We start from the raw sequence: 23,355 nt of genomic DNA on the forward strand, positions 1-23,355 counted from the left end.
TTACCTGCAGAATATCACTACCAAAATCAGCATTACATTGTGTAATTTTTGTGACTGAAAATGATAAAACTTAATGCTGCATCTGGAAAAATAGTTACCATGCAGCTCTTTTGGGTGAATCATGGATACAGTTAGCATTATTATGTAAATTCAATGTAACTGTTACAATTCAATGTTTTGAATTATTATCTAATTTAAAGTTATATCATATTAGTGTCTAACCTCGGGAAATCAAGACGAATTATATATGGAAAAAGATCAAGGGAGGCAGACTCCAAGAAGAAATCCACCCTCACAGGTCCATCCAGGACAACAGCCTCTATGAATTGAAAGCATTGCAGTTATGAGGTTTTGCAGGGATATACAATCAATACAAAAAGTGCGTGAAAGTGTGTCTCTCTTTCTGTCTTTGTGCATGTTTGTGTGTGTACTGGTGCTTTCCTAGGAGGTTCAGCGCTGTACTGCAGAAATAAAGATCACATCGGAAAACTCCATCCATCTTCAAAACAAGCATAAGAATAGATACATCAACATAGTGGCCTGTGAGTAAAGAAAATGTAGTCTTATTGCAACACAAAAGAATGAGCAGTTTAAAAAAATTAATGCATGGTTCTGTTATTTGCCCCTTCTTGAACCATCACCTTATCATGGTAGAGGGGTTTGTGTGATTTATGCCCCTGGCAGAGTCACCCATGGCAAACAGGTCCTTGGTGAGGGACCAGACAAAGCACGGCTCAAAAGACCCTTATGATGTATACAAATATTGGAAGATATTTTCCCTTGCCTGGACGTGAGTCACCGGGGCCCCCCCTCTGTAGCCAGGCCTGGAGGTAGGGCTCAAAGGCGAGTGCCTGGTGGCTGGGCCTACAGCCCAAATGGGTAACATGGGTCCCCCCTCCCATGGGCTCAGCATTTGTGGGAGGGGCCATAGGGCTCGGGTGCAGTGTGAGCTGGGCGGTGAACGAAGGCAGGGACCTTGGCGATTCGATCCCCGGCTACAGAAGCTGGCTCAACTCCCACCTCCGGCAGAACTTCACCCACGTCCCAGGGGAGGTGGGGGACATTGAGTCCGAGTGAACCATGTTCCGCGCATCAATTGCTGAGACAGCCGACCGGAGCTGTGGGCAACCCCCGAACCTGTTGTTGGACACCAGCGGTGAAGAATGATGTCAAGCTGAAGAAGGAATCCTATCGGGCCTTTTTTACCTGTGGGACTCCTGAGGCAGCTGTTGGGTACCGGCTGGCCAACCAGAATGCAGCTTTGGTGGTCGCTGAGGCAAAAACTCAGTGAATTCAGTGAGGCCATGGGGAACGACCTCCAGGCGGCTTCGAGGAAATTCGGGCCCACCATCCGGCGTCTCAGGAGGGGGAAGCAGTCAACACTGTGTACAGTGGGGATGGGGCGCTGCTGACCTCAACTCTGGATGTTGTGAGTCGGTGGGGAGAATACTTCGAAGACTTCCTCAATTCCACCGACACACCTTCCCATGAGGAAGCAGAGTCTGGGATCTCTGAGGCGGGCTCTCCTATCTCTAGGGTTGAGGTCACCGAAGTGGTTAAAAAGCGGAAGGTGGATGAGATTCGCCTGGAGTTCCTAAAGGCTCTGGATGTTGTGGGGCTGTCCTGGTTGACATGCCTCTGCAACATCGCGTTGACATCGGGGACAGTGCCTCTGGATTGGCAGACTGGGGTGGTGGTCCCCCCTTTTAAGACGGGGGACCGGAGGGTGTGTTCCAACTACAGGGGGATCACACTCCTCTGCCTCCCTAGTAAGGTATATTCAGGGGTGCTGGAAAGGAGGGTCTGTCGGGAAGTCGAATCTCAGATTCAGGAGGAGCAGTGTGGTTTTCATCCTGGTCCTGGAACAGTGGACCAGCTCTACACCCATGGCAGGGTCGTCGAGGGTGCATGGAAGTTCGCCCAACCAATCTACATGTGTTCTGTAGACTTGGCGACCGTGTCGACACAAAACGCCAGAGCGATTGTGAGTCCTGTGTGGGGTGCTTCGGGAGTATGGGGTACCGAACCCCCTGATATGGGTTTTTCGGTCGCTGTATGACCAGTGTCAGAGTTTGGTCTGCATTGCCGGCAGTAAGTCGGATTCATTTTCAGTGAGGGTTGGACTCTACCAAGGCTGCCCTTTGTCATCGATTCTGTTCAGAACTTTTATGGACAGAATTTCGAGGCGCAGCTGAGGCATAGAGAGGTTCCGGTTTTGTGGCCTCAATATTGCATCTCTGCTTTTTGCAGATGATGTGGTTCTGTTGGCTTCATAAATCCGTTATCTCCAACTCTCACTGGAGTGGTTTGCAGTCGAGTGTGAAGCGGTTGGGATGAAAATCAACACCTTCAAGTCTGAGACCGTTGTCATTAGTCGGAAAAGGGTGGAGTGCCCTCTCCAGGTCGGGGATGAGATCCTGCTCCAAGTGGAGGAGTTCAAGTATTTTAGGGTCTTGGGGAAATATGGAACGGGAGATCGACAGGCGGATCAGTGCAGCATCTGCAGTGATGCAAACTTTGTATCGGTCCGTTGTGGTCAAGAAGGAGCTAAGCCGAGAGGCGAAGCTCTCAGTTTAACGGTTGATCTACATTCCTCCCCTCACCTATGGTCACGAACTGTGGGTCGTGTCTGAAAGAACGAGATCCCGGATACAAGCGGCCGAAATAAGTTTCTTCCGCAGGGTGTCCAGGCTCTCCCTGAGAGATAGGGTGAGAAGCTCGGTCAATTAGGAGGGGCTCAGAGTAGAGCCACTGCTGCTCCACATTGAGAGGAGCCAGATGAGGTGGGTCCGGTATCTGATTAGGATGCCTCCTGGACGCCACCCTGGTGAGGTATTCCAGGCATGTCCCACCGGGTGGAGACCCCGGGGATAACCCAGGACACGCTGGAGAGACGGTCTCCCTGTTAACCTGGGAGCGCCTTGGGATCCCCCTGGAAGAGCTGGATGAAGCGGCTGGGAGGAGGGAAATAGGGCTTCCCTGCTAAAGCTGCTGCCCCCATGACCCGACCTCGGATCAGCGGGAGAAAATGGATGGAAGTATGGGTGGTTCTGGTATCTGGTCGGAAAACAAGAAGTCATGCACAAAAATGATATAATTCCCAAGTGAAAGTGATAAACCCACAATGTGAATCTATTTAGTAATTTTAGGAAAGTCAGGTGTGGATATAAACACTAGAGGGAAGGGTTTTGTGTTTTTCCAAAATGAAGACAACCTTTGCAATGCTCTTGCAAATACCACCATACACAGGGTGACTCCAACCCTCTTCGATAGATGTTTGGCATGTCTCGTATAGCCATTAGCTGTGGTTAACTACCTGGAACTGTCTAGAATCAGACAAATCGTGTTCACTGGAGTGCCTGCTGAAAGCAAAGGGCAGGACCTAAAGGCCACTTTGACTATAATTTGAACTACAATGTGATAATGTGCAGGTTTTACTCTCAAAATGCAAACATAACTCACTAGAGTATGTTTTATGCTCAGATGACCACAGCAGAGTGAAGTTAATCATGTTAGAGGGAAAGGACTCCAAACACACGGACTACATCAATGCCAACTATGTAGATGTAAGTGTTTCCACACAATCTGTGCAATTGATATAAAATGTTAACAAACACATGGCTTTAAAATGCTATGTTTTCTCTTGTTAAATGAGAGGGTTAAACAATTTCAGTACTTATACATATTTAAAGTAAACATACATGTAAAGGAGACTGTAGATTATGTTTATAATGCAGACTGTGATCTAAGGGGCCCAGGTGAGATTCCCTCAACTAGCGTAGTGATATGGGTGGGGGTCGGGAATGAGCCATCAGGTGTCTTCTAGGAAGTCTATAGTGAAGAGGAATTTGACCTTTCAGAACGACGTAAAGACACTAGGGATGTGCACCAATCAGCTGTAAAATTAAATGACAGTTTTTTTAATGGTACTTGAGGTCAAATGTAAATCTTTGGGGTGGCCTGAAGGTTCTGTACTCAGGAAATGTGCCAGCAATATGACTGATTTAAAATGACAAAATAATGCCAAGTGAAAATATGGCACACTTAGCTGTCCTCGGTTATACAAGCATGTTTTCTTTAGCTATTTGTATATTTCCCAGTAATTTGAAATGACAGCATGTATAATTTTTAACTTTGCCTGGATTGTCCACGTAAAGCCTAAGTAAATCATGTCTCTCACAGGGTTACAATAAGCCCAAGGCTTACATTGCAGCCCAGGGTCCACTCAAGTCTACCTTTGAGGATTTTTGGCGGATGGTGTGGGAGCAGAATACAGGCCTCATTGTCATGATCACTAACTTAGTTGAAAAAGGACGAGTATGTGACACAAACACATGCACGCACACACACACACGCACGCGCACAGAGGCTGCATTTTTACCACATTTTCTCAAAATACTAAACTCCTGTTTGATTACACATAGTTATGCAGTTCACTGTCAGTACAGTGAACCCCGCTATTTGCCAGAGATATTGATGGAGCCCTGCACAAATTGCGAAAATACTCTATGCGAGTTTGTAATTGCATATAAATGCCACCAGATAGTGGCGAAGCACATAAAACAGAGAGGATCATAAAGCATCTAGCATGTACACCATCATGAACGCACGGTACATAAAGAAAACACCATCAATAAATTCAACGTAACAGCAAAACACCAAGTTTCCACAAGATGGCGCCAAAGTCTTCTTTGACCTAAGCACAAAAATACAAATAAATAGATAAATAGAAATAAATATAAAAATTTGCAACTAGCGAACGGTGCATATGTGGGGGTTTGCTGTATTACACTTCATCCATTGTCTGTTCTATCATAAGCAGTCATATCTGGGAAAGGAAGTGATAGCTTTATTCGTCCCTTTTTAATTATTAGTGTGCGTGTGTGTGTGTATTGTCATTGCAGAGAAAATGTGACCAGTACTGGCCAACAGAGAATAGTGAAGAATATGGCAACTTAGTTGTTACACTAAAAAGCACCAGAGTTCATGCTTGCTACACTGTTCGACATTTTACACTGCATAACACTAAAGTGAAAAAGGTAAGAATCCTTTCTTTTTACTACCTTGACCAAAGTGGTGTCCCTTCATTTTTCAATTTTACTCCACTCTTATGTAGTTTAAAATATTTTTTTTGGGGTGAGTAAGAAAACATATGTATTGTATTAAAGTGCAACCAAACACAAAAAGTGTCTTGTAAGTTTGACACATCACAGAGAAGAGTCTTGTTAACAAGCCGGACAATGAATGAATGAATTAAAAAATTGCAATGTATGTGGAATCAGGCATCAAAACAGATTTGAGACATTCTTTCAGCTTGCAGACACTGTGGGCCTCTCCTGTCAATCACATCCACATACTACCTTTCTTCTCTCACGGCTCCTTTCCAACGACATCTGAGACCATCATGATCAGAAACGGCGCCCCCAGGACAATTTTCCCTCCTTTGAAATTCCACGGAAAACGGGATTTTGTGGCCGCCTATTGGTGCTCCATAAGCGGCCAAAGCCACGCGACGCACTTCGGTCCCCCGGATGAATTTTCCCCTCCTCCTCCTCGCCCCGGCTAGTGGCTAACGGCACTAACACTGTTGTGCTGGAGCTCCAACGGCTGCTCCAACCGCTGGCAATGGACCGCGCTGCGGGCGGATCTTGTTCGTTTTGCCCAACGTGCGGGGGTGCCAAATGGCAAGACACATTGCCCACATAACACACAACGCATTACACTTAAGTGAAGCTTTTTTTTAAAAGTTGTGGACATAGTTTCATGGCCAATAGCATGCTTTACTGGTAGAACTGAGTGAAGTTATTTATAAACAAGGAAGTGCAATTCCGCCAAATGGTCGCTGCATCGAATAAGGACCGCTTGGTGATATGCAGAATAGGGGGTTATGCACCACAGCCCCGTGATGTCACAGGGCTTGTTTTTAGCTCCGCCCACATAATCAGGAAAATTTGAAGGTGAAAACATTTTAAGCCATATCTCAACAATTCAGTACTATATTGTTCCCAGTCTTTGCACGTTTTCAGCATTTATCTTCAAACATATTTAATGTATTTGGAAACAAAACAAAAAAAAAGTTTGATTGCACTTTAAATGACAGGAATGCTCCCTCCTTTGTCTCCAACAAAATCATTCTCTGTTCTCTTATTTTCCACCATCCAGGGTGGAAAGGGGCACCCAAAGACACGGGCTCAGACTGAGCGGAACGTGCTCCAGTATCATTATACGCAGTGGCCCGACATGGGTGTTCCTGAATACACCTTGCCTGTCCTCACATTTGTTCGCCGGTCCTCTGCTGCCCAAACACCTGATATGGGGCCGATGGTTGTCCACTGCAGGTAACAGCTGATGTACATTTTGTTCGCTGTAACTTACTTTTCATTATTACCTTTATTATTTGCTATAAAATGTTTTCGCTCTAAATTTAAATATTCAAGAGAATTATTCTCATATGCACAAAAGAAATCGCGGTGGCTCCACCAAGCAATTTCCCTTCACACAGAGTTGAAAATAGGACAAAAAATAAATAAATCTAAAATACAATCAATGAATGAAATAATAAATTTTACTCTAAGCATAAGATGATGATGAAGTTTAGCATGTGCAATATTATTTACGGTTGTAAATGGTTGACAATATGTGCAAATATTGTTTTCAGCAGTGTTTCTCAACCAGGGGTCCGTGGACCACAAGTGGTCCGTGGTGTAATTGCAAGGGGTCCGTGAAGATAAAATATCGTTTTAAAAAGATTATATGACATATATAGAAATGAGATTATTTTACTCAAGACCTTTATCTACCTAAACTGCAAAGGCTAACAGGACTTTTTTCCCTCTAATTCCATGTTTCACAAGTGTAATTCATGGTATTTTAATAAGAGCTCTCGCCCCCATTCACAGTGTTTAAGTTGCTGCTTGATGATGTTAATACAAACTTAACATGATCTGCATTCTTTTGAAATTGTGAGCCCCCGAGTGAGAAAACATCATTTATTTGCTAATACTATAACACTGCATAAGTATGCTGTTTTGTTCTGAAAGTTACAACTAAAAGCTCATATTTGACTCAAAGAGTAATTAAAAGCCATAATACAGTTTAAAATGCAGCTGTTTCTATGAAATTGCACACCTGCCCACCCAGATCGGGGGGGTCCTTAGGGTCAATCAGAAATATGCAGGGGGGGGTGGACCCCCAAAAGGTTGAGAACCACTGTTTTACAGGATGTAAAGCATTGAGAAAAACGTGTAATTACTCAAATTAATGTGAGTCAATAATTAGCATAATGTAAGGTTTTGAACTATGTACAGGAGGCTATTTGTATATGGGTAGAGATTTGTCTCAAAATTATTTACACAAATATATCCACGATTTACACTTGTTTTTCAAATCTACAAAAATAGCCCCGATTTACACGTTTTTCAGATCAACAAATATAGCCATGATTTACATGCCTTTTTTAATGTTGTGTGTGCATTTATCATAATTTACTCTGTTCGGTTGCTCTCAAAAATACATAAATGCGCGTGCCCACTAATCCATAAATGCACCTTCAACAATTCACAAGCAGAGTTGAATATTTACAAATGATAAGTCATGATCAATGCTCACAACATTTAAAAAAAAAAAACACTTGTGTAAATCAGCAATATATTTGTGGATATGAAAAACACATACATCACAGATATATTTGTGTCAATAATTTTAAGACAACAACGCAGCCCTATGGGTGGCACAAGCCAGTGCACACTGAAGGCCGGTCCCAAGCCCGGATAAATGCAGAGGGTTGCGTCAGGAAGGGCATCAGGCTTAAAACTTTGCCAAACAAATATGAGCGTTCATCCAAAGAATTCCATACCGGATCGGTCGTGGCTCGGGTTAATAACGTCCACCACCGGCGGATGATTCCACCATCAACCAGCAGGGCGCCGGTGGAATTCAACTACTGTGGGTCGAAGTCGAAGAAGAGGTGGAAAGCGGGTTATTCGGCAGAAAGAGAAGAGGAAACCACAGAGCCTAGAACTGAATATGGGGACTTTGAATGTTGGGACTATGACAGGAAAATCTCTGGAGTTGGTTGACATGATGATTAGAAGAAAGGTTGATATATTGTGTGTCCAGGAGACCAAGAGGAAAGGCAGTAAGGCTAGAAGTTTAGGGGCAGGGTTTAAATTATTTTACCATGGTGTAGATGGGAAGAGAAATTGAGTCGGGGTTATTTTAAAAGACGAGTTGGCTAAGAATGTCTTTGAGGTGAAAAGAGTATCAGATCGAGTGATGAGGCTGAAACTTGAACTTGAGGGTGTTATGTATAATGTGATTAGTGGCTATTCCCTACAGGTAGGATGTGAAATAGATGTGAAAGAGAAATTCTGGAAGGAGCTAGACAAAGTAGTTCTCAGCATCCCAGACAGAGAGAGAGTGGAGAGTGAGCCACACAGGACAGAAGTGAGTATTTGCGAGCAGCAATATGGTTTCATGCCTAGAAAGAGTACCACAGATGCATTATTTGCCTTGAGGATGTTGATGGAAAAGTACAGAGAAGGTCAGAAGGAGCTACATTGTGTCTTTGTAGATCTAGAGAAAGCCTATGACAGAGTACCCAGAGAGGGACTGTGGTACTGCATGCGGAAGTCTGGAGTGGAAGAGAAGTATGTTAGAATAATACAGGACATGTACGAGGGCAGCAGAACAGTGGTGAGGGGTGCTGTAGGTGTGACAGACGAATTTAAGGTGGAGGTGGGACTGCATCAGGGATCAGCCGTGAGCCCCTTCCTGTTTGCAGTGGTGATGGATAGGCTGACAGATGATGTTAGACTGGAATCCCCGTGGACCATGATGTTTGCAGATGACATTGTGATCTGCAGTGAAAGCAGGGAGCAGGTGGAGGAACAGTTAGAAAGATGGAGGCATGCACTGGAAAGAAGAGGAATGAAGTTTTGCCGAAGTAAAACAGAATATATGTGCATGAATGAGAGGGGTATGGGGGAAGAGTGAGGCTACAGGGAGAAGAGATAGCGACGGTGGTGGACATTAAATACATGGGGTCAACCGTCCAGAGCAATGGTGAGTGTGGTCAGGAAGTGAAGAAATGGGTACAAGCAGGTTGGAACGGGTGGAGGAAGGTGTCAGGTGTGTTATGTGTCAGAAGAGTCTCTGCTCGGATGAAGGGCAAAGTTTATAAAACAGTGGTGAGGCCAGCCATGATGTACGGATTAGAGACAGTGGCACTGAAGAGACAACAGGAAGCAGAGCTGGAGGTGGCAGAAATGAAGATGTTGAGGTTCGCGCTCGCCGTGACCAGGTTGGATACAAATAGAAATGAGCTCATCAGAGGGACAGCCAAGGTTCGATGTTTTGGAGACAAAGTTTGAGAGCAGACTTCGGTGGTTTGGACACGTCCAGAAGAGAAATAGTGAGTATATTGGTAGAAGGATGATGAGGATGAAGCGGCCAGCCAAGAGAGCTAGAGGAAGACCAAAGAGAAGGTTGATGGATGTCTTGAGGGAAGATATGAGGATCGTTTTTGTTCGAGAGGAGGATGCAGGAGATAGGCTTACATTTCAGCTGTGGCTGAAAGGAAAAGAAGAATTTTTAGACAAATCTCTCCCCCTATTTGTATATTGCAATAAAACACTTAGCAAGTTACCTTGTGTGACTATCTGCAGTTTTTGGTTCACATAGTCATCATAATGTGTCAGTATTTCTTCATCTTCAATTCACAAAGTCAAAGAATGGCATTTGGTAGGTAGGTCGTTTTTTGTCTAAAAATAATAATAATCAGTCACTTTTTTTTCCATTTACCAATTGTTAATTTAAATAAATGATACACAGATTGAATTGGTTATTTGTAGGCTTGCATTTCCTTCTTTTCGTCACTGTTGCTGTATTGTTTTGCAGTGCGGGAGTGGGTCGCACGGGGACCTACATCGTCATTGACAGCATGCTGAACCAGATCAAGGACAAAAACACCATTAACGTATTCGGCTTTCTGAAACACATACGTACTCAGCGCAACTACCTAGTCCAGACTGAGGTGTGTATGTATCTTTGTTTTTGCCAAAATGCAAGAGAGTTTCTAGTGCAATGCACATTTGGAAAAATATATTGTTTAGAATGGATTTTGCATATACAGTATAGCACTTCAGTCCATCAATAGTTCCTTTCTAGTTCTTGTTTTAATTTCAAACAGTATCTGTTAGCCGTTTATTTTGGATGGAAGGTGTACTGTATGTACTGAATATTGATACATACAGTATTTTTCTGTATTTTATGTTCAACCGCTGATGTAGGTTTAGATCGATATCGTGAACTTTACAAGCTGTTTATTGACTAAATAGAGATGATGAAATTGTTTGACATTCGACAGTGATTTGTTCAATTTTGCTTGGCTGATCCAGGAGCAATACGTATTTATCCATGATGCCTTGACGGAAGCCATCTTGAGCAAGGAGACTGAGGTTGCAGCCAGCCACCTTCATCACTACACAAACACCATCATGACACCAGGACACAGTGGTCAGACACGTGTGGAGAAACAGTTTAAGGTGAAGGGATAAATCATTTTTGAATGTATGTATATTCAAATAGCACATTTAGTTTTAGAATACATAGTGGTGATTATTATTTATTAATTTAGTTTTTACTAGCAGCATTATCACAAGAATGTCATGCCATGACCATTAAAGGGATAAAAAATTTTACATAATCTGCCAACCTATCACCATTTCAGAGTTATGCGGTAACATCTACAAACAGAAAACTAGAACACAGATAAGAAATAAGAACAATCTGTTGGAAGTAGAGGGCTGACAAAAAAGACCCCCCAATATGACCTTGAACATCAGCTACCTCAGTTTTCAACATTACAGACCTTTTTTCTACTACTGAATTTGAAAGATGGCTAAAAGAAAAAGTGCTTGGCTTTTTCATCACTTATAATACAATCAAGACCACAGTCTGGACTTTATGGACTGAGTGTGCAAAACAAAATTTATTAGGATGATGAAAGGAGATGTGAACTTTTTTTGGGTAGATGTTTCCAAATGCTTTGAGCCTTTTTGGTTTATCTTGTTTTTTTTTGTTTTTTTTGGTTTAGATTTTTTTTGTCCAGAATCATAGATTTTTTTTAGAAAGTCTAACTTGAGTATCTGATTCTTTACTATTTCCTGTAACTGTTTGTCAAGAGTTACATGAATCACTAACTCTACCTGAGCTTCTTCTTCTTCTTTTCCTTTCGGCTTGTCCTGTTAGGGGTCACCACAGCGTATCGTCCTTTTCCATGTAAGCCTATCTCCTGCATCCTCCTCTCGAATGCCAACTGCGCTCATGTCCTCCCTCATCTATCAACCTACTCTTTGGTCTTCCTCTAGCTCTCTTGCCTGGCAGCTCCATCCTCATCACCCTTCTGGACATTTCCAAACCACAACCAGTTTGCTCTCTCTAATTTTGTCTCCAAAACATTTAACCTTGGCCATCCCTCTGACGAGCTCATTTCTAATTTTGTCCAATCTGGTCACTCCTAGAGAGAACTTCAACATCTTCATTTCCGCCACCTCCAACTCTGCTTCCTGTTGTCTCTTCAGTGCCACTGTCTCTAATCCGCACATCATGGCTGGCCTCACCACTGTCTCCACCCGTTCCAACCTGCTTTGACCCGTTTCTTCACTTCCTGACCACACTCACCATTGCTCTGGACGGTTGACCCCAAGTATTCAAAGTCCTCCACCCTTGCTATCTCTTCTCCCTGGAGCCTCACTCTTCCCCCACCACCCCTCTAATTCATGCACATATATTCTGTCTTACTTTGGTTAATCTTCATTCCTCTGCTTTCCAGTGCATGCCTCATCTTTCTAACTGTTCCTCCACCTGCTCCCTGCTTTCACTGCGGATCACAATCTCATCTGTGAACATCATGGTCCACAGGGTCCCCAGTCTAACCTCAACTGTCAGCCTCTCCATCACCACTGCAAATAGGAAGGGGCTAGAGCTGATCCCTGATGCAGTCCCACCTCCACCTTAAACTCCTCTGTCACACCTACAGCACACCTCACCACTGTTCTCCTGCCCTCATACATGTCCTGTACTATTCTAAGATACTTCTCTGCCACTCCAGACTTCTGCATGCAGTACCACAGTTCCTCTCTGGGTACTGCGTTATAGGCTTTCTCTATACCAACAAAGACACAATGTAGCTCCCTCTGACCTTCTCTGTACCTTTTCGTCAACACCTTCAAGGCAAATAATGCATCTGTGGTACTCTTTCTAGGCATTAAACCATACTGTTGCTCGCAATTACTCACTTCAGTCTAGCCTCCACTACTCTTTCCCATAACTTCATTGTGTGGCTCATCAACTTTATTTCTTTATAGTTCCCACAGCTCTGCACATCACCCTTGTTCTTAAAAATGGGCACCAACACAATTTTCCTCCATTCCTGAGCCATCTTCTCACCCACTAGAATTTTGTTGAACAAGCTGGTCAAAAACTCTACAGCCACCACTCCAGAGCACTCCATGCTTCCATACGGCCACAGGAATGTCATCAGGACTAACTGCCTTTCCATTTTTCGACCTCTTTAGTGCCTTTCTAACTTCACCCTTACTAATCATTGCTACTTCCTAATCCACCACACTTCCTTCCTCTACTCTTCTTTCTCTCTGATTTTCCTCATTCATCAGCTTCTCAAAGTATTCTTTCCATCTATCCAGCACACTCGTGGCACCAGTCAACATATTTCCATCTCTGTCCTTCATCACCCTAACCTGCTGCACATTCTTCCCATCTCTATCCCTCTGTCTGGCCAACCTGTATAGATCCATTTCTCCTTCTTTTGTGTCGAACCTGGCATACATGCCATTATATGCCACTTCTACCTTCGCCCTATGTCGCATCTCCATGTATTCTTGTCTCCTTTCCTCGGTCCTCTCAGTGTCTTCTTTTTAGCTAACCCCCTTCCTTGTATGATTCCTTCTACTTTGAGGTTCCACCACCAAGTCTCCGCCTCCATTTTACCACCAGAAGATACACCAAGTACTCTCCTGCCTGTTTCTCTGATCACCTTGGCTGTAGTGGTCCAATCTTCTGGAAGCTCCTCCTGTCCACTGAGAGCCTTTCTCCCCTCTTCCCGAAAATACCGCACGACACTTCCTTTCTCAGCTTCCAGCACATGGTTCACTGCTCTGCGTTTGTCTTCTTAGTCTTCCTCCCCACCACCAGAGTCAACTTACACACCACCATCCTATGCTGTCTAGCCACACTCTCCCCTACCACGACTTTACAGTCAGTCACCTCCTTCAGATTACATCGTCTCCACATCCTATGTTCCTGAAACATTATTGAAAATGCAGCCAGACAGAAAAGGGCTTTAGGGGACTGACAGTGGGGACAGAGTAGACAAGGGGATGATGGGTGAGAACCACAGCAGAACATTAGTGAGACAGTCTCGATATTTAAACACAAGTAACATTTCAACAGTTATTGGTAGATTGGGGGGTGGGGGTGTTGGGGGTTCAAGGGAGGACACCTGGTGAGGACATGCAATAACTAAGCAAGAGAACCAGATAAGAGAGGACAGAAAAGGGTAGGACAGGATCTGGGAGATATACTTTTGAAAGAAGGTTTTTGTTTTGTGGAAGTAGTTCTACTATTTTCCGAACAAAATCGGGTATTTCTAAAGTATTTGCATGTGTTGAGAGTCTTTTTAGGATTGTTGTTCTAACTTTATAGTATTGAAGGACGCTATCTCTAATTTGAAATTCTTCAAATAAGCTTTCATGTGACATGAATACATTATTTTTGAATAAGTGATGTTGGCGGTCAATTCCACTTTGATCCCATGTGCTGTAGTAAATGGGTATTTTGTTAATCCCAAAATCGGGATTCTGCCAGATTGGGGAGGAATGATATGGTGCTAACTGATATTTTATGGTTTCTAGACTTTTCCACCAATATGACAAAAGTGGCAGCAAGAATCGGGTTCTTAAAACAATTGTGGCATTTTAGATTTGCGCTGATCAACAGGAGGTCTGAAAGTTTGGTGGTATTGCAGTCAATCTGTTCGAGTTCCAGCCAAGATTGTTGTTCATCATTAGGATGTAACCATTTAATGAGGTACTGTATTTGGCTAGCTAAGTAATAGTGCTTGAAGTTGGGTGCGTCAAGTCCCCCTTTCTGAAGGGTAGCTAGGCTGATTCTATTTTTCTTATTTTTAGAGTAAAATTTTAAAATGGCACAGTCTAGCATTTGGAACCATTTTAATGTAAGTTTGAATTTGATCCTCGAAAATAAATAGTTAATTTGTGGCAACGTTTTCATTTTTACTGTCACTATATGCCCTAAAAATGAGATAGGTAGGCTGTTCCAACATTTTAAATCATCACAATTTTTTTTCAGTTGAGGTAAAGGATTTTCCTGTCTCTTCTGGAAAAAAGTGTTCACTACAGCCATTTCCATCCTTTTTGAAAAGTCGACCACCATCTGTCCCTCGAGGTTCCTTACCTGGATGCCAAACTTACCCATCACTTCTTCATCACCTCTGTTTCCTTTAGCAGGATGTCCATTAAAATTTGCACCAATCACGACTCTCTCTGTCTGGGAGGCTCAGAACTACTTCATCCAGCTCCTTCCAGAATTTCTCTTTCACCTCTTGGTCACATCCTTCATGTGGGGCATAGCCACTAATTACATAATATATATATCAACCACTCAATTTTAAGTTTCAAACTCATCACTTGATCTGACACTCTTCACCTCCAAGACATTCTTCACTAACTCTTACTTTTAAATAACTCCTACTCCATTTATTTTCCCATCTTAACCGTGGTAAAATAATTTGAACCCTGCCCCTATACTTCAACAATATATCAACCTTTCTCCTAATCATCATGTCAACCAACTCCCGAGCTTTCCCTGTCATAGTCCCAACATTTAAAGTCCCCACATTCAGTTCTAGGCTCTGTCCTTTCCTCTTCTCTTTCTGCCGAAGAATCCGCTTTAAATATACAAGAACTCCTTTTATATTGGACATTTAGAATACAGGAGGTACAGAGTTTTATTCCCTCTTGTTGCACATCTCCTTCGTCTTCGACCCACAGTAGCTGAATCTCCACCGACGCCCTGTAGGTTAACGGCGCCGGTGGCAGACGTTGTTAACCCGGGCCACGACTGATCAGGTATGGAATTCTTTGGATGAACGCTCATATTTGTTTGGCAAAGTTTTAAGCCGGCTGCCCTTCCTGACGCAACCCGCTGCATTAATGCCGGGCTTGGGACCGGCCTACAGCACTGGCTTGTGCCCCCCATAGGGCTGCATTAACTCTACCCGAACTATGTCTCCTTAATTGCAAAGTGCATTTTATTAATACACACTTTGAATTACCATATTAGAAAACATTGATATTTTGTACACGTCTTCCTGCAAAGAAGTGTATGCACACGCCGTGCAAAACACTTTTTATTTATGTTTATTTAACCCTTATTTAGCCAATTAAAGCAATTAACAACCAATTCTCATTTACGATGCAACCAGCATTGAATGCTTAAGTGCTTGTTGAAATTATTTTCTATAATGTAATACTGCTCCCAATGCTAGGATGACACAATACGCTGTTCGTTTGAGTGAGGTAAGTTAAAAAAAAAAAAAAAAAGTGTTTTTTTGGGGGGTTTTTTTTGTGGCAGAATGACACAGTACTGTTGTTTTGAATTGATGCATTGTTGTGTAAAATTTTAACATGCCCATGCCCTGCTTCTTCCCATATGTTTTAGTTGATTACACAGTGCAATGCCAGATTCATGGAGTGCTTCAATTCTCAGAAGGAGTGCAACAAAGAGAAAAATAGAGTATCCTCTGTGGTGCCATGTAAGTTTTGCATTTTGGTTAAATAGTATTTAACTTTTTGCCTGAAGCAGGAATATGAGTCCCAAAATAATCATTTTGAATCTGTTCCAGTACATAGCGTTCGTACCTTTTCTATAAGCTTTTACATTATGCAAGAATGCTACAGTACTCTGTCCTGATAAACAAAAGGTAGCACATATTCAGAATTTCGCATTGCATAATTTTTTTGAAAACCAAAACTTGTTGACCTAATGTAATGCCCAACGTAAGATATAGTGGAGAGAGAGTAGAGATACTGTAGGGAGCAAGGCTTACTTTCAAAACCAAAATACATACAGATTCTTCATTCTACTTGACCTAATAGCCAAACAAGAGAGGTTAAAAAAAAAATTAAAAAAAAATACTGCTCACCCAGCATACTCTTCCTGGTCCATAAAGACGCATTGCTGTCCACATTGTGGTTGCTCTCAGTCGCAAAGACTGACAGAAGTATTAAGTGAGAATGATGAGTGTAATTTTTAAGCCATGAATGGGAAAAGCTCCAGTGTGCACATGGATGCAGAGTACGAGAGTTCCTCGGGACAAGTCTGAATGAAATAACTTTGCCAAATTCCATAATTCTGCAATTAATTCCATGGAAAATATTGAACATGAAGATAGATAGGAGCCATCCAGTCTTGTTGGGGTTGGGAGGGCCTTCCAGAAGACATGCATAAACTGTTCAGATGTACAGTAGGCACGCAAAGCTGGTATAGATGTATCGAAGACTCGGTGGCTTGAGAAATGTGCTAAATTAAGGGTCAAAGGTCATTCAAATGGTGAGGTTTCAGTTTTCAAACTTGCTTACACATCCTCCCATAATCTAATTGCATATGTAAATGAACACAGTGCAATATGCAGAGGCAAAGGGAAGTCTGTCACAGTGGCATACCAAGTTTCACATTATTTTGACATCTTATAGTTTACCTGAGTTGGTTTACCAAACGGATTGCCAATCAGTTTTATGACATATTTCATTTCTGTCTGTTTGAACAGCGGAACAAGCCAGGGTGAGCTTAGCACCTTTGCCTGGCATCAAGGGGAGCGATTACATTAACGCCTCTTACATTATGGTCAGTACTTCCTGTTCTTCTGATCACTCCATTCACAAAATGCACCAATGTAAATTCATGTCCTCAACTTGGCTACACGTTTTGTGTTTTCATGATACATGTGTATGCCTGCACTGATACATTTTACAGAGAAGAAAAAAATAGATTGTTGCATGAAAACAGTTGTGGAATGGCATTATACAGACATGTCTATGAAACAAGTTAGCTATCATTGAGTCTGATTAAGAGTCTTGGGTGTTTGTGTGTGTGTGCACGTACTGGTTATATTGTGCCTCAATTTCCCTTCCTTTCCAATTTTTTTTTATCACCCCCCCTCCCCTCATCACCACCACAGAGTTACTACCGTAGTAATGAATTCATCATTACCCAGCATCCTTTGCCCCACACCACAAAAGATTTCTGGAGAATGATTTGGGACCATAATGCACAAATCGTTGTCATGCTGCCTGCCAACCATGGACTGGTATGATGCAATAAAGACACAAACATACACATAAATGCCATTTTTGAAATACACAAAACTAGCTGGATTGAGTGTTCTTGACTGTATTACAGAGCAAGTGCTTACCAAGGATAAACAAACAAACGTCCTGATTTGGACTTTGTGGGTTAAAATGTATTTCAACGACAGGTAAATTACAAAAAAAAAAACATCAAGTGATGAGATGAGACTAACAGCATTGTAGGTCATTTGAAAGCTTTATCCTTTACAACATTTTAGTTATTTGTTCTAAAGATGAGAACCATATCGACTAAAAGCTAAATTTAGCTTTTTTTTCAAGGTACTTCTTGAGTGGTCTGACAAAGATGCTACTATTTATAGTCAATATTTATGATATTTATTATGTTTATATATTTATGCACAGTAAAAACAGATATTAAAGGGTAACTATTTGTGATGGTTTGAACCCAAACTTTCTAAAATTATTTTCAAACTATTAGTTATGCTACTTATTTGTTGAATATCAGATCTAATTAGTGGTAAGCGCGCATTCGGAAAAACATGTTAGAGAGGCAACAGTCCAAACTGCAGCAGCAGAAGCAGCAAGCTTGTTTCGCCTGGCTGAATATTGCATTTCAACTGTACAACCAGTAGAGGGCGGTGCAGCTCCATCCATCCAACCATCCATTTCTTTCCCATACCACTTGATCTCATTATGGTGACAGGTGAGCTGGAACCTATCCCAGCCGATTTTGGGTAGAGGCCCAATAAACCCTGGACTTGTCACCAGCCATTTCGTTGCAAATCCTCTAAATGAATGTCTGCATATCTGCATACCCAAGTACTAAAGTGTAAATGATATGATGTCTTTCACTTTTTCACAATGTTCACTTTTTTTATGAGCTTGTTTGGCCCTGTTGAGATTCATGACCAGCATTCTATATTCGTATTGGCTGGCAGCAGACGTGAATAAATTAAAATACAAAATATGTTTGCATAATCAGCATGTTTACGTAATCAGCATGATCAATTGTCACTTTTCTCACTCCATCTTTATTTAGGACTGAGGCCAATAAGTGCAATTTATCAATACTGGGAGTCAAAACACTTACTTTTTAATGGCAGCACATTGTTTTTGCATTTTTTGTCTCCTTCCAATTAAATCGATCATTTTAATTTACTTTGTCACACTTTGGAACGGCTTAGCTTTTAAGCACGTTTCACTGTCATAAAAAATAGTGCCCAAATGTTAGAATCCCGTGTGGGCTGGGCGCACATTCGTATGCATGACACAATAATAAAATTTCATTCATTCATTCATTGTTGTAAATGTGCACAATAGAAGAATGAAGAAGGATGTTATCTACCAAAATATTATGTTGTTGAGACACTTAACTTTCCATCTATGGTAGCATATGCATTGAATGAAATTCTAAAAGCACTTTTGAGTGTCATTTATAGAAAGGTGCAATATACAATAAATACGTTTGAACGCTAAACATTTACCGTATGTTCACGACCATAAGGCGCACCGTATTAAAAGGCACATTCTCAGTTAAGGGGTCTATTTCTGTATTTAACACACACATAAGGTGCACCGTATTATAGTCAGAGTTTGTCATTTTTTGTAGCAGCACCAAACAGACTGTGATGGAAGAACACAGGACTGATTCGATGACCGCTGTGTAGAACTGCCTCAACAGTTCCTGTGGCAGGCCGTGATTCCTCAAAAGCCGCAGGAAGTACATCCTCCGCTGGGCCTTTTTGAGGACGGAGTTGATGTTGATCACCCACTTCAGGTCCTGAGAGACTGTAATTCCCAGGAACTACAAGGTCTCGACAGTTGACACAAGGAAGTTGGACAGCGTGAGGGGCAGCTGTGGCGAAGGATGCCTCCTGAAGCAGAGAGAGGACACAACCTTGGGGCACCCCAGTGCTGATGCAGCGTGTGGATGAGATGGTCTCTCCCAGCCTCACCTGCTGTGTCCTGCCCGTCAGGAAGCTGTAAATCCACTGGCAGATGGCGGGCGAGACGCTAAGTTGGAGAATGTTGGAGGAAAGGAGTTCAGGGATGATGGTGTTGAACGCTGAGCTGAAGTCCACGAACAGGATCCTTGCGTAGGTCCCTGCGCTGTCGAGGTGTTCTAAGATGAAGTGCAGTCCCATGTTGACTGCATCATCCGCAGACCTGTTTGCTCGGTAGGCAAACTGCAGGGCGTCCAACAGGGGACCTGTGACGCTCTCGAGGCGGTCCAGCACGAGGCGTTCAAAGGACTTCATGACCACAGATGTCAGGGTGACAGGCCTGTAGTCATTCAGACCCGAGATTGCAGGTTTCTTGGGGGCTGGAATGATGGTGGAGCATTTGAAGCAGGATGTTACTTCACACAGTTCCAGAGATCTAGTGAGGATCTGTGTGAAGACTGGAACGAGCTGGTCCGCGCAGACTTTGAGGCAGGATGGGGACACATGGTCTGGGCCTGCCGCTTTGTTAATCATTTGTTGTTTGAAAATGCGTCTCACATCCTGTTCGTGGATGGTTAATGCAGAAATCAGAGGTGGGATTGTGGTCTGTGGCTGGGTGGGTGTGGGGTGTGAAAGTGTCCTTTTCAAATCTTCAGTAGAAGGTATTCAAGTCGTTGGCTAGTGTGCTATTGTTCTCAGCTTGGGGTGATTGTCGCTTGTAATTGGTCAGCAATTGGAATGCATGCCAGACTGATTTAGAGTTGATAGCGCTAAACTGTTTTTCAAACTTTGCTGCATAGTTCCTCTTTGCAATATTAATTTCTTTAGTGAGCTGGTTTCTAATGCGATTATACAGGGACCTGTCCCCGCTCTGATATCCGCCTTTCTTAGCTTGGCGAAGTTGCTTAAGTTTGTCAGTGAACCACGGCTTGTTGTTATTCAATGTGCAAAACCCTCCTCTGTTTTGGTACATGATGATGATCCATTTTACTCTTATCCCTCTCTGGCCACATTTGCCACATTTTTCACCTACTTGACTCAAGGTTTTCCCACTTACAGATCATCATATTGGCCATATGTCACACAGTGACGACACTGAGCAAAAAGCACACTGTATGTTCCATTATGGTTGCGTTATAGTCCTTGTCACGGTAATATATATATATATATATATATATAAATAAAAAATAAAAAGCCACACATTCGACTTTACTTATAATTAAGAGACACTCCGCAGCCTGCAGCGCTAACATTATATTCATAGACTAACATTAAGCTCACTGATTTGCGCTATGTTAACTTCACCTCTGTCTCTCAGATCCCACGACGCGACATCGTACTCGGCGGAGAGCAAGGTCCGTGTTACAACGAACAGATGCTCGCCTTGCATTTCACTATGAAATGCTACCACCTTTTCGCCATTTGTCTTTTTTCTCTCTCTCTTCTGAACTTGGCGTCGCATTTTGTAACTGCTTTCTTCCCGCTCATCAATCGAACACTTCACTTCCGCGTCCACGCATCAGTGACGTAAGCGCGTTGTGTCGTACACACAACTGCCTGCTTCCGTCTTCGAGACAAACCTAATTTGCAGTTTTGCTTTTCAATGTGTTTTCTGATGCGCAAAAGGAGAATTTTGACCCGTAAACTGCGATGCGAGACGGCTCAATTCGAGCCTTGCTCACATACGTAGGTAAGCAATGTGCATCATTGGACGCAGATTCACAATGCTTTTGGGGTCCCTGATCATATTTGTGCGTCTAGGACGCAGGACACACATCAAACGAGATCCATGCAATAGTTTTCAGTGAAATCCTGTATGTATAAAAAATTGTGTATATAGTCATTGGGTAACCTGGATACATCCATCCATTCATTTTCTGTACCACTTATCCTCACTAGGGTCGCGGGAGTGCTGGAGCCTATCCCAGCTATCTTTGGGCGAGAGGCGGGGTACACCCTGAACTGGTCGCCATCCAATCGCAGGGCACATATAAAGAAAAAACCATTCACACTCACATTCACACTTAAGGGCATTAGAGTCTTCAATCAACCTACCCCACATGTTTTTGGGATGTGGGTGGAAATCGGAGTGCCTGGAGAAAACCCACACAGGCCGAGGGAGAACAATCAAACTCCGGGCCGGGAGTTGAACCCCCGGTCCTCAGAACTTTGAGGCAGATGTGCTAACCAGTCGTCCACCGTGCCCCTGGATAAATCATTGAAGTAAATTATTTTCCAGTTAAAAAAAAAAAAAAAAAAAACATCTGTGATTTTCTCCTTCAGGCAGAGGATGAGTTTGTGTATTGGCCCAGTTGGGAGGAGGCCATGAACTGCAAAGCCTTCACCGTTACCCTCATCAGCCAAGACACACTCTACTTGACCAATGAAGAACAGATTAGCATCCACGACTTCATCCTGGAAGCTACACAGGTTGCTTGCATGTGTGTTAGTGTGAGTGTTTCTGTGTGTGTGTGTGTGTGTGAATATGTATGTGCATGCGAGCACTTGTCTGTGTTTATGTGTGCTCACGTTCATGCGCCAGTGTACATGTGTTGTGAACAAGAGTATTTTGTCTCATAAACTGAACAGCAGGAGTGCTAATTGAATGGACTAACCAAGTGAGCATATAAGAGAAGTTTATTTAAGCGCTGTATATTTCACTTTAGCAGGAAGATATTAATAGATATGCTCAACTCAGCTGTGTTTATATCGCACTTTAACAACAACCGCAGCTTTAACAAAGTGCTGTACAGAAAACCTAAAGGACAATCAAAATAATAATTCAACAATAAATAACTAAAGAAAATATTATTTTCTCATTAAAATATACAAGTGCTCCCTTTACAGTGACATTTAGCATGCAAAAAAAATGCAGGGTTTTATTCCCTCTTCTTGTGTATAGCTGTTTGTAGATGAGAGAGAGGAGGAAGATTGAAGTCTCCAACGACCAGTATGAGTTACATTATATACTGTATAAGTATAGGCTACATATAAGTATGATATAACGTACTCCAAGTTGTGTTTGAAAGGCTGCTTATGATAGTTTGTTTGCCTTGTCAGTGGGAGGACAGCCATGTGTGGCTTTGCCACAGAAGTTAATTGTCCTGTCAAAAGCTTGTAAGTTAAATCAAAAACACGAAGACAGTATACCACTGCCAAGGCTTTAAGATTTGTTACCTGCTAACGTTGATTACGTGGTGTTATTTTGCCACTCCTGGGAAATCTAAGCAAATAGCATGAATTTCAAAAACATAAACTAATGAATAAAAATCATCTGCTATATTAAAAAGTGTAGACAGGAGTTTGGATGCAAACATGTTGTTTTTTTTGTGTGGTTTTTTTTTGGGTTTTTTTGATCCACGGCTTCCCCTTTTGTTGTGAAGGGTCCTAGACAATTTGCTGTTAGTACATTAACGCATTTCCTCCTCACTTGCTGTTTCGCTCTCTGTCTGACTTCTAGGACGATTATGTATTAGAGGTGCGTCACTTTCAGTGCCCCAGGTGGCCAAATCCCGACATGCCCATCAGCAGTACCTTTGAGCTTATTAACGTCATCAAGGAAGAGGCAGCCATCCGAGACGGACCAACCATCATCCACGATGAGTCAGTCGGATTCCTCTCACTCTTCATTTTGTCACCACACCACTAATATATCCCAAACTGGAAGAAGTTTCCTGAATACATTTTCAGAAGTTTTAGTCCGAATATTTTATCATCCACTTGTTGTTTCTGCTGTTTACAATTTGCTTTAGAAAGGCTAACATTTCTATTCAAATGTCTACATTTTAAATGTTTAGCTACATGAACTAAGAAGCTCAACTTAAACAAATGATTTGGGGCAGTTCAAGCTAGGCTACGCCCACAACCCTAGTGAGGATAAGCGGTACAGAAAATTGATGGATGGATGAATCCCTCATCTAGTTTCTATGCTGCAGTCAGCTCGTAGCCTCCTCACAAGTGTCAGTTAAAGCTCATCCTAATTGACTGCATGCTCATTATTT

General features: G+C 42.5%; 1 protein-coding gene across 6 annotated transcripts in view; it reads left to right on the forward strand.

Annotated features, from left to right (window-relative positions):
• The window catches only part of LOC133408831 (receptor-type tyrosine-protein phosphatase gamma-like), a 436,974-nt gene that overhangs the window by 408,950 nt on the left and 4,669 nt on the right, over positions 1 to 23,355 (forward strand). For 2 of the 6 annotated variants that reach the window (XR_009769331.1, XM_061688097.1), the window contains exons 16-27: positions 446 to 542; positions 3,484 to 3,566; positions 4,183 to 4,317; positions 4,905 to 5,039; positions 6,163 to 6,338; positions 9,898 to 10,033; positions 10,398 to 10,544; positions 15,763 to 15,856; positions 16,871 to 16,947; positions 17,282 to 17,410; positions 21,638 to 21,805; positions 22,815 to 22,957. Coding sequence is in view for 5 of the 6 variants with exons in the window: in XM_061688097.1 (XP_061544081.1) it covers positions 446 to 542; positions 3,484 to 3,566; positions 4,183 to 4,317; positions 4,905 to 5,039; positions 6,163 to 6,338; positions 9,898 to 10,033; positions 10,398 to 10,544; positions 15,763 to 15,856; positions 16,871 to 16,947; positions 17,282 to 17,410; positions 21,638 to 21,805; positions 22,815 to 22,957 (1,520 nt within the window). In the remaining variant the exon portion in view is untranslated. Of the gene's footprint in view, positions 1 to 445; positions 543 to 3,483; positions 3,567 to 4,182; positions 4,318 to 4,904; positions 5,040 to 6,162; positions 6,339 to 9,897; positions 10,034 to 10,397; positions 10,545 to 15,762; positions 15,857 to 16,870; positions 16,948 to 17,281; positions 17,411 to 21,637; positions 21,806 to 22,814; positions 22,958 to 23,355 lie in introns of those variants that run through there. The other 4 variants (XM_061688098.1, XM_061688101.1, XM_061688099.1 and 1 more) reach the window with 4 other exon arrangements.

This window comes from Phycodurus eques, chromosome 10 (genome assembly GCF_024500275.1).
Source record: "Phycodurus eques isolate BA_2022a chromosome 10, UOR_Pequ_1.1, whole genome shotgun sequence".
NCBI lineage: Eukaryota > Metazoa > Chordata > Actinopteri > Syngnathiformes > Syngnathidae > Phycodurus > Phycodurus eques.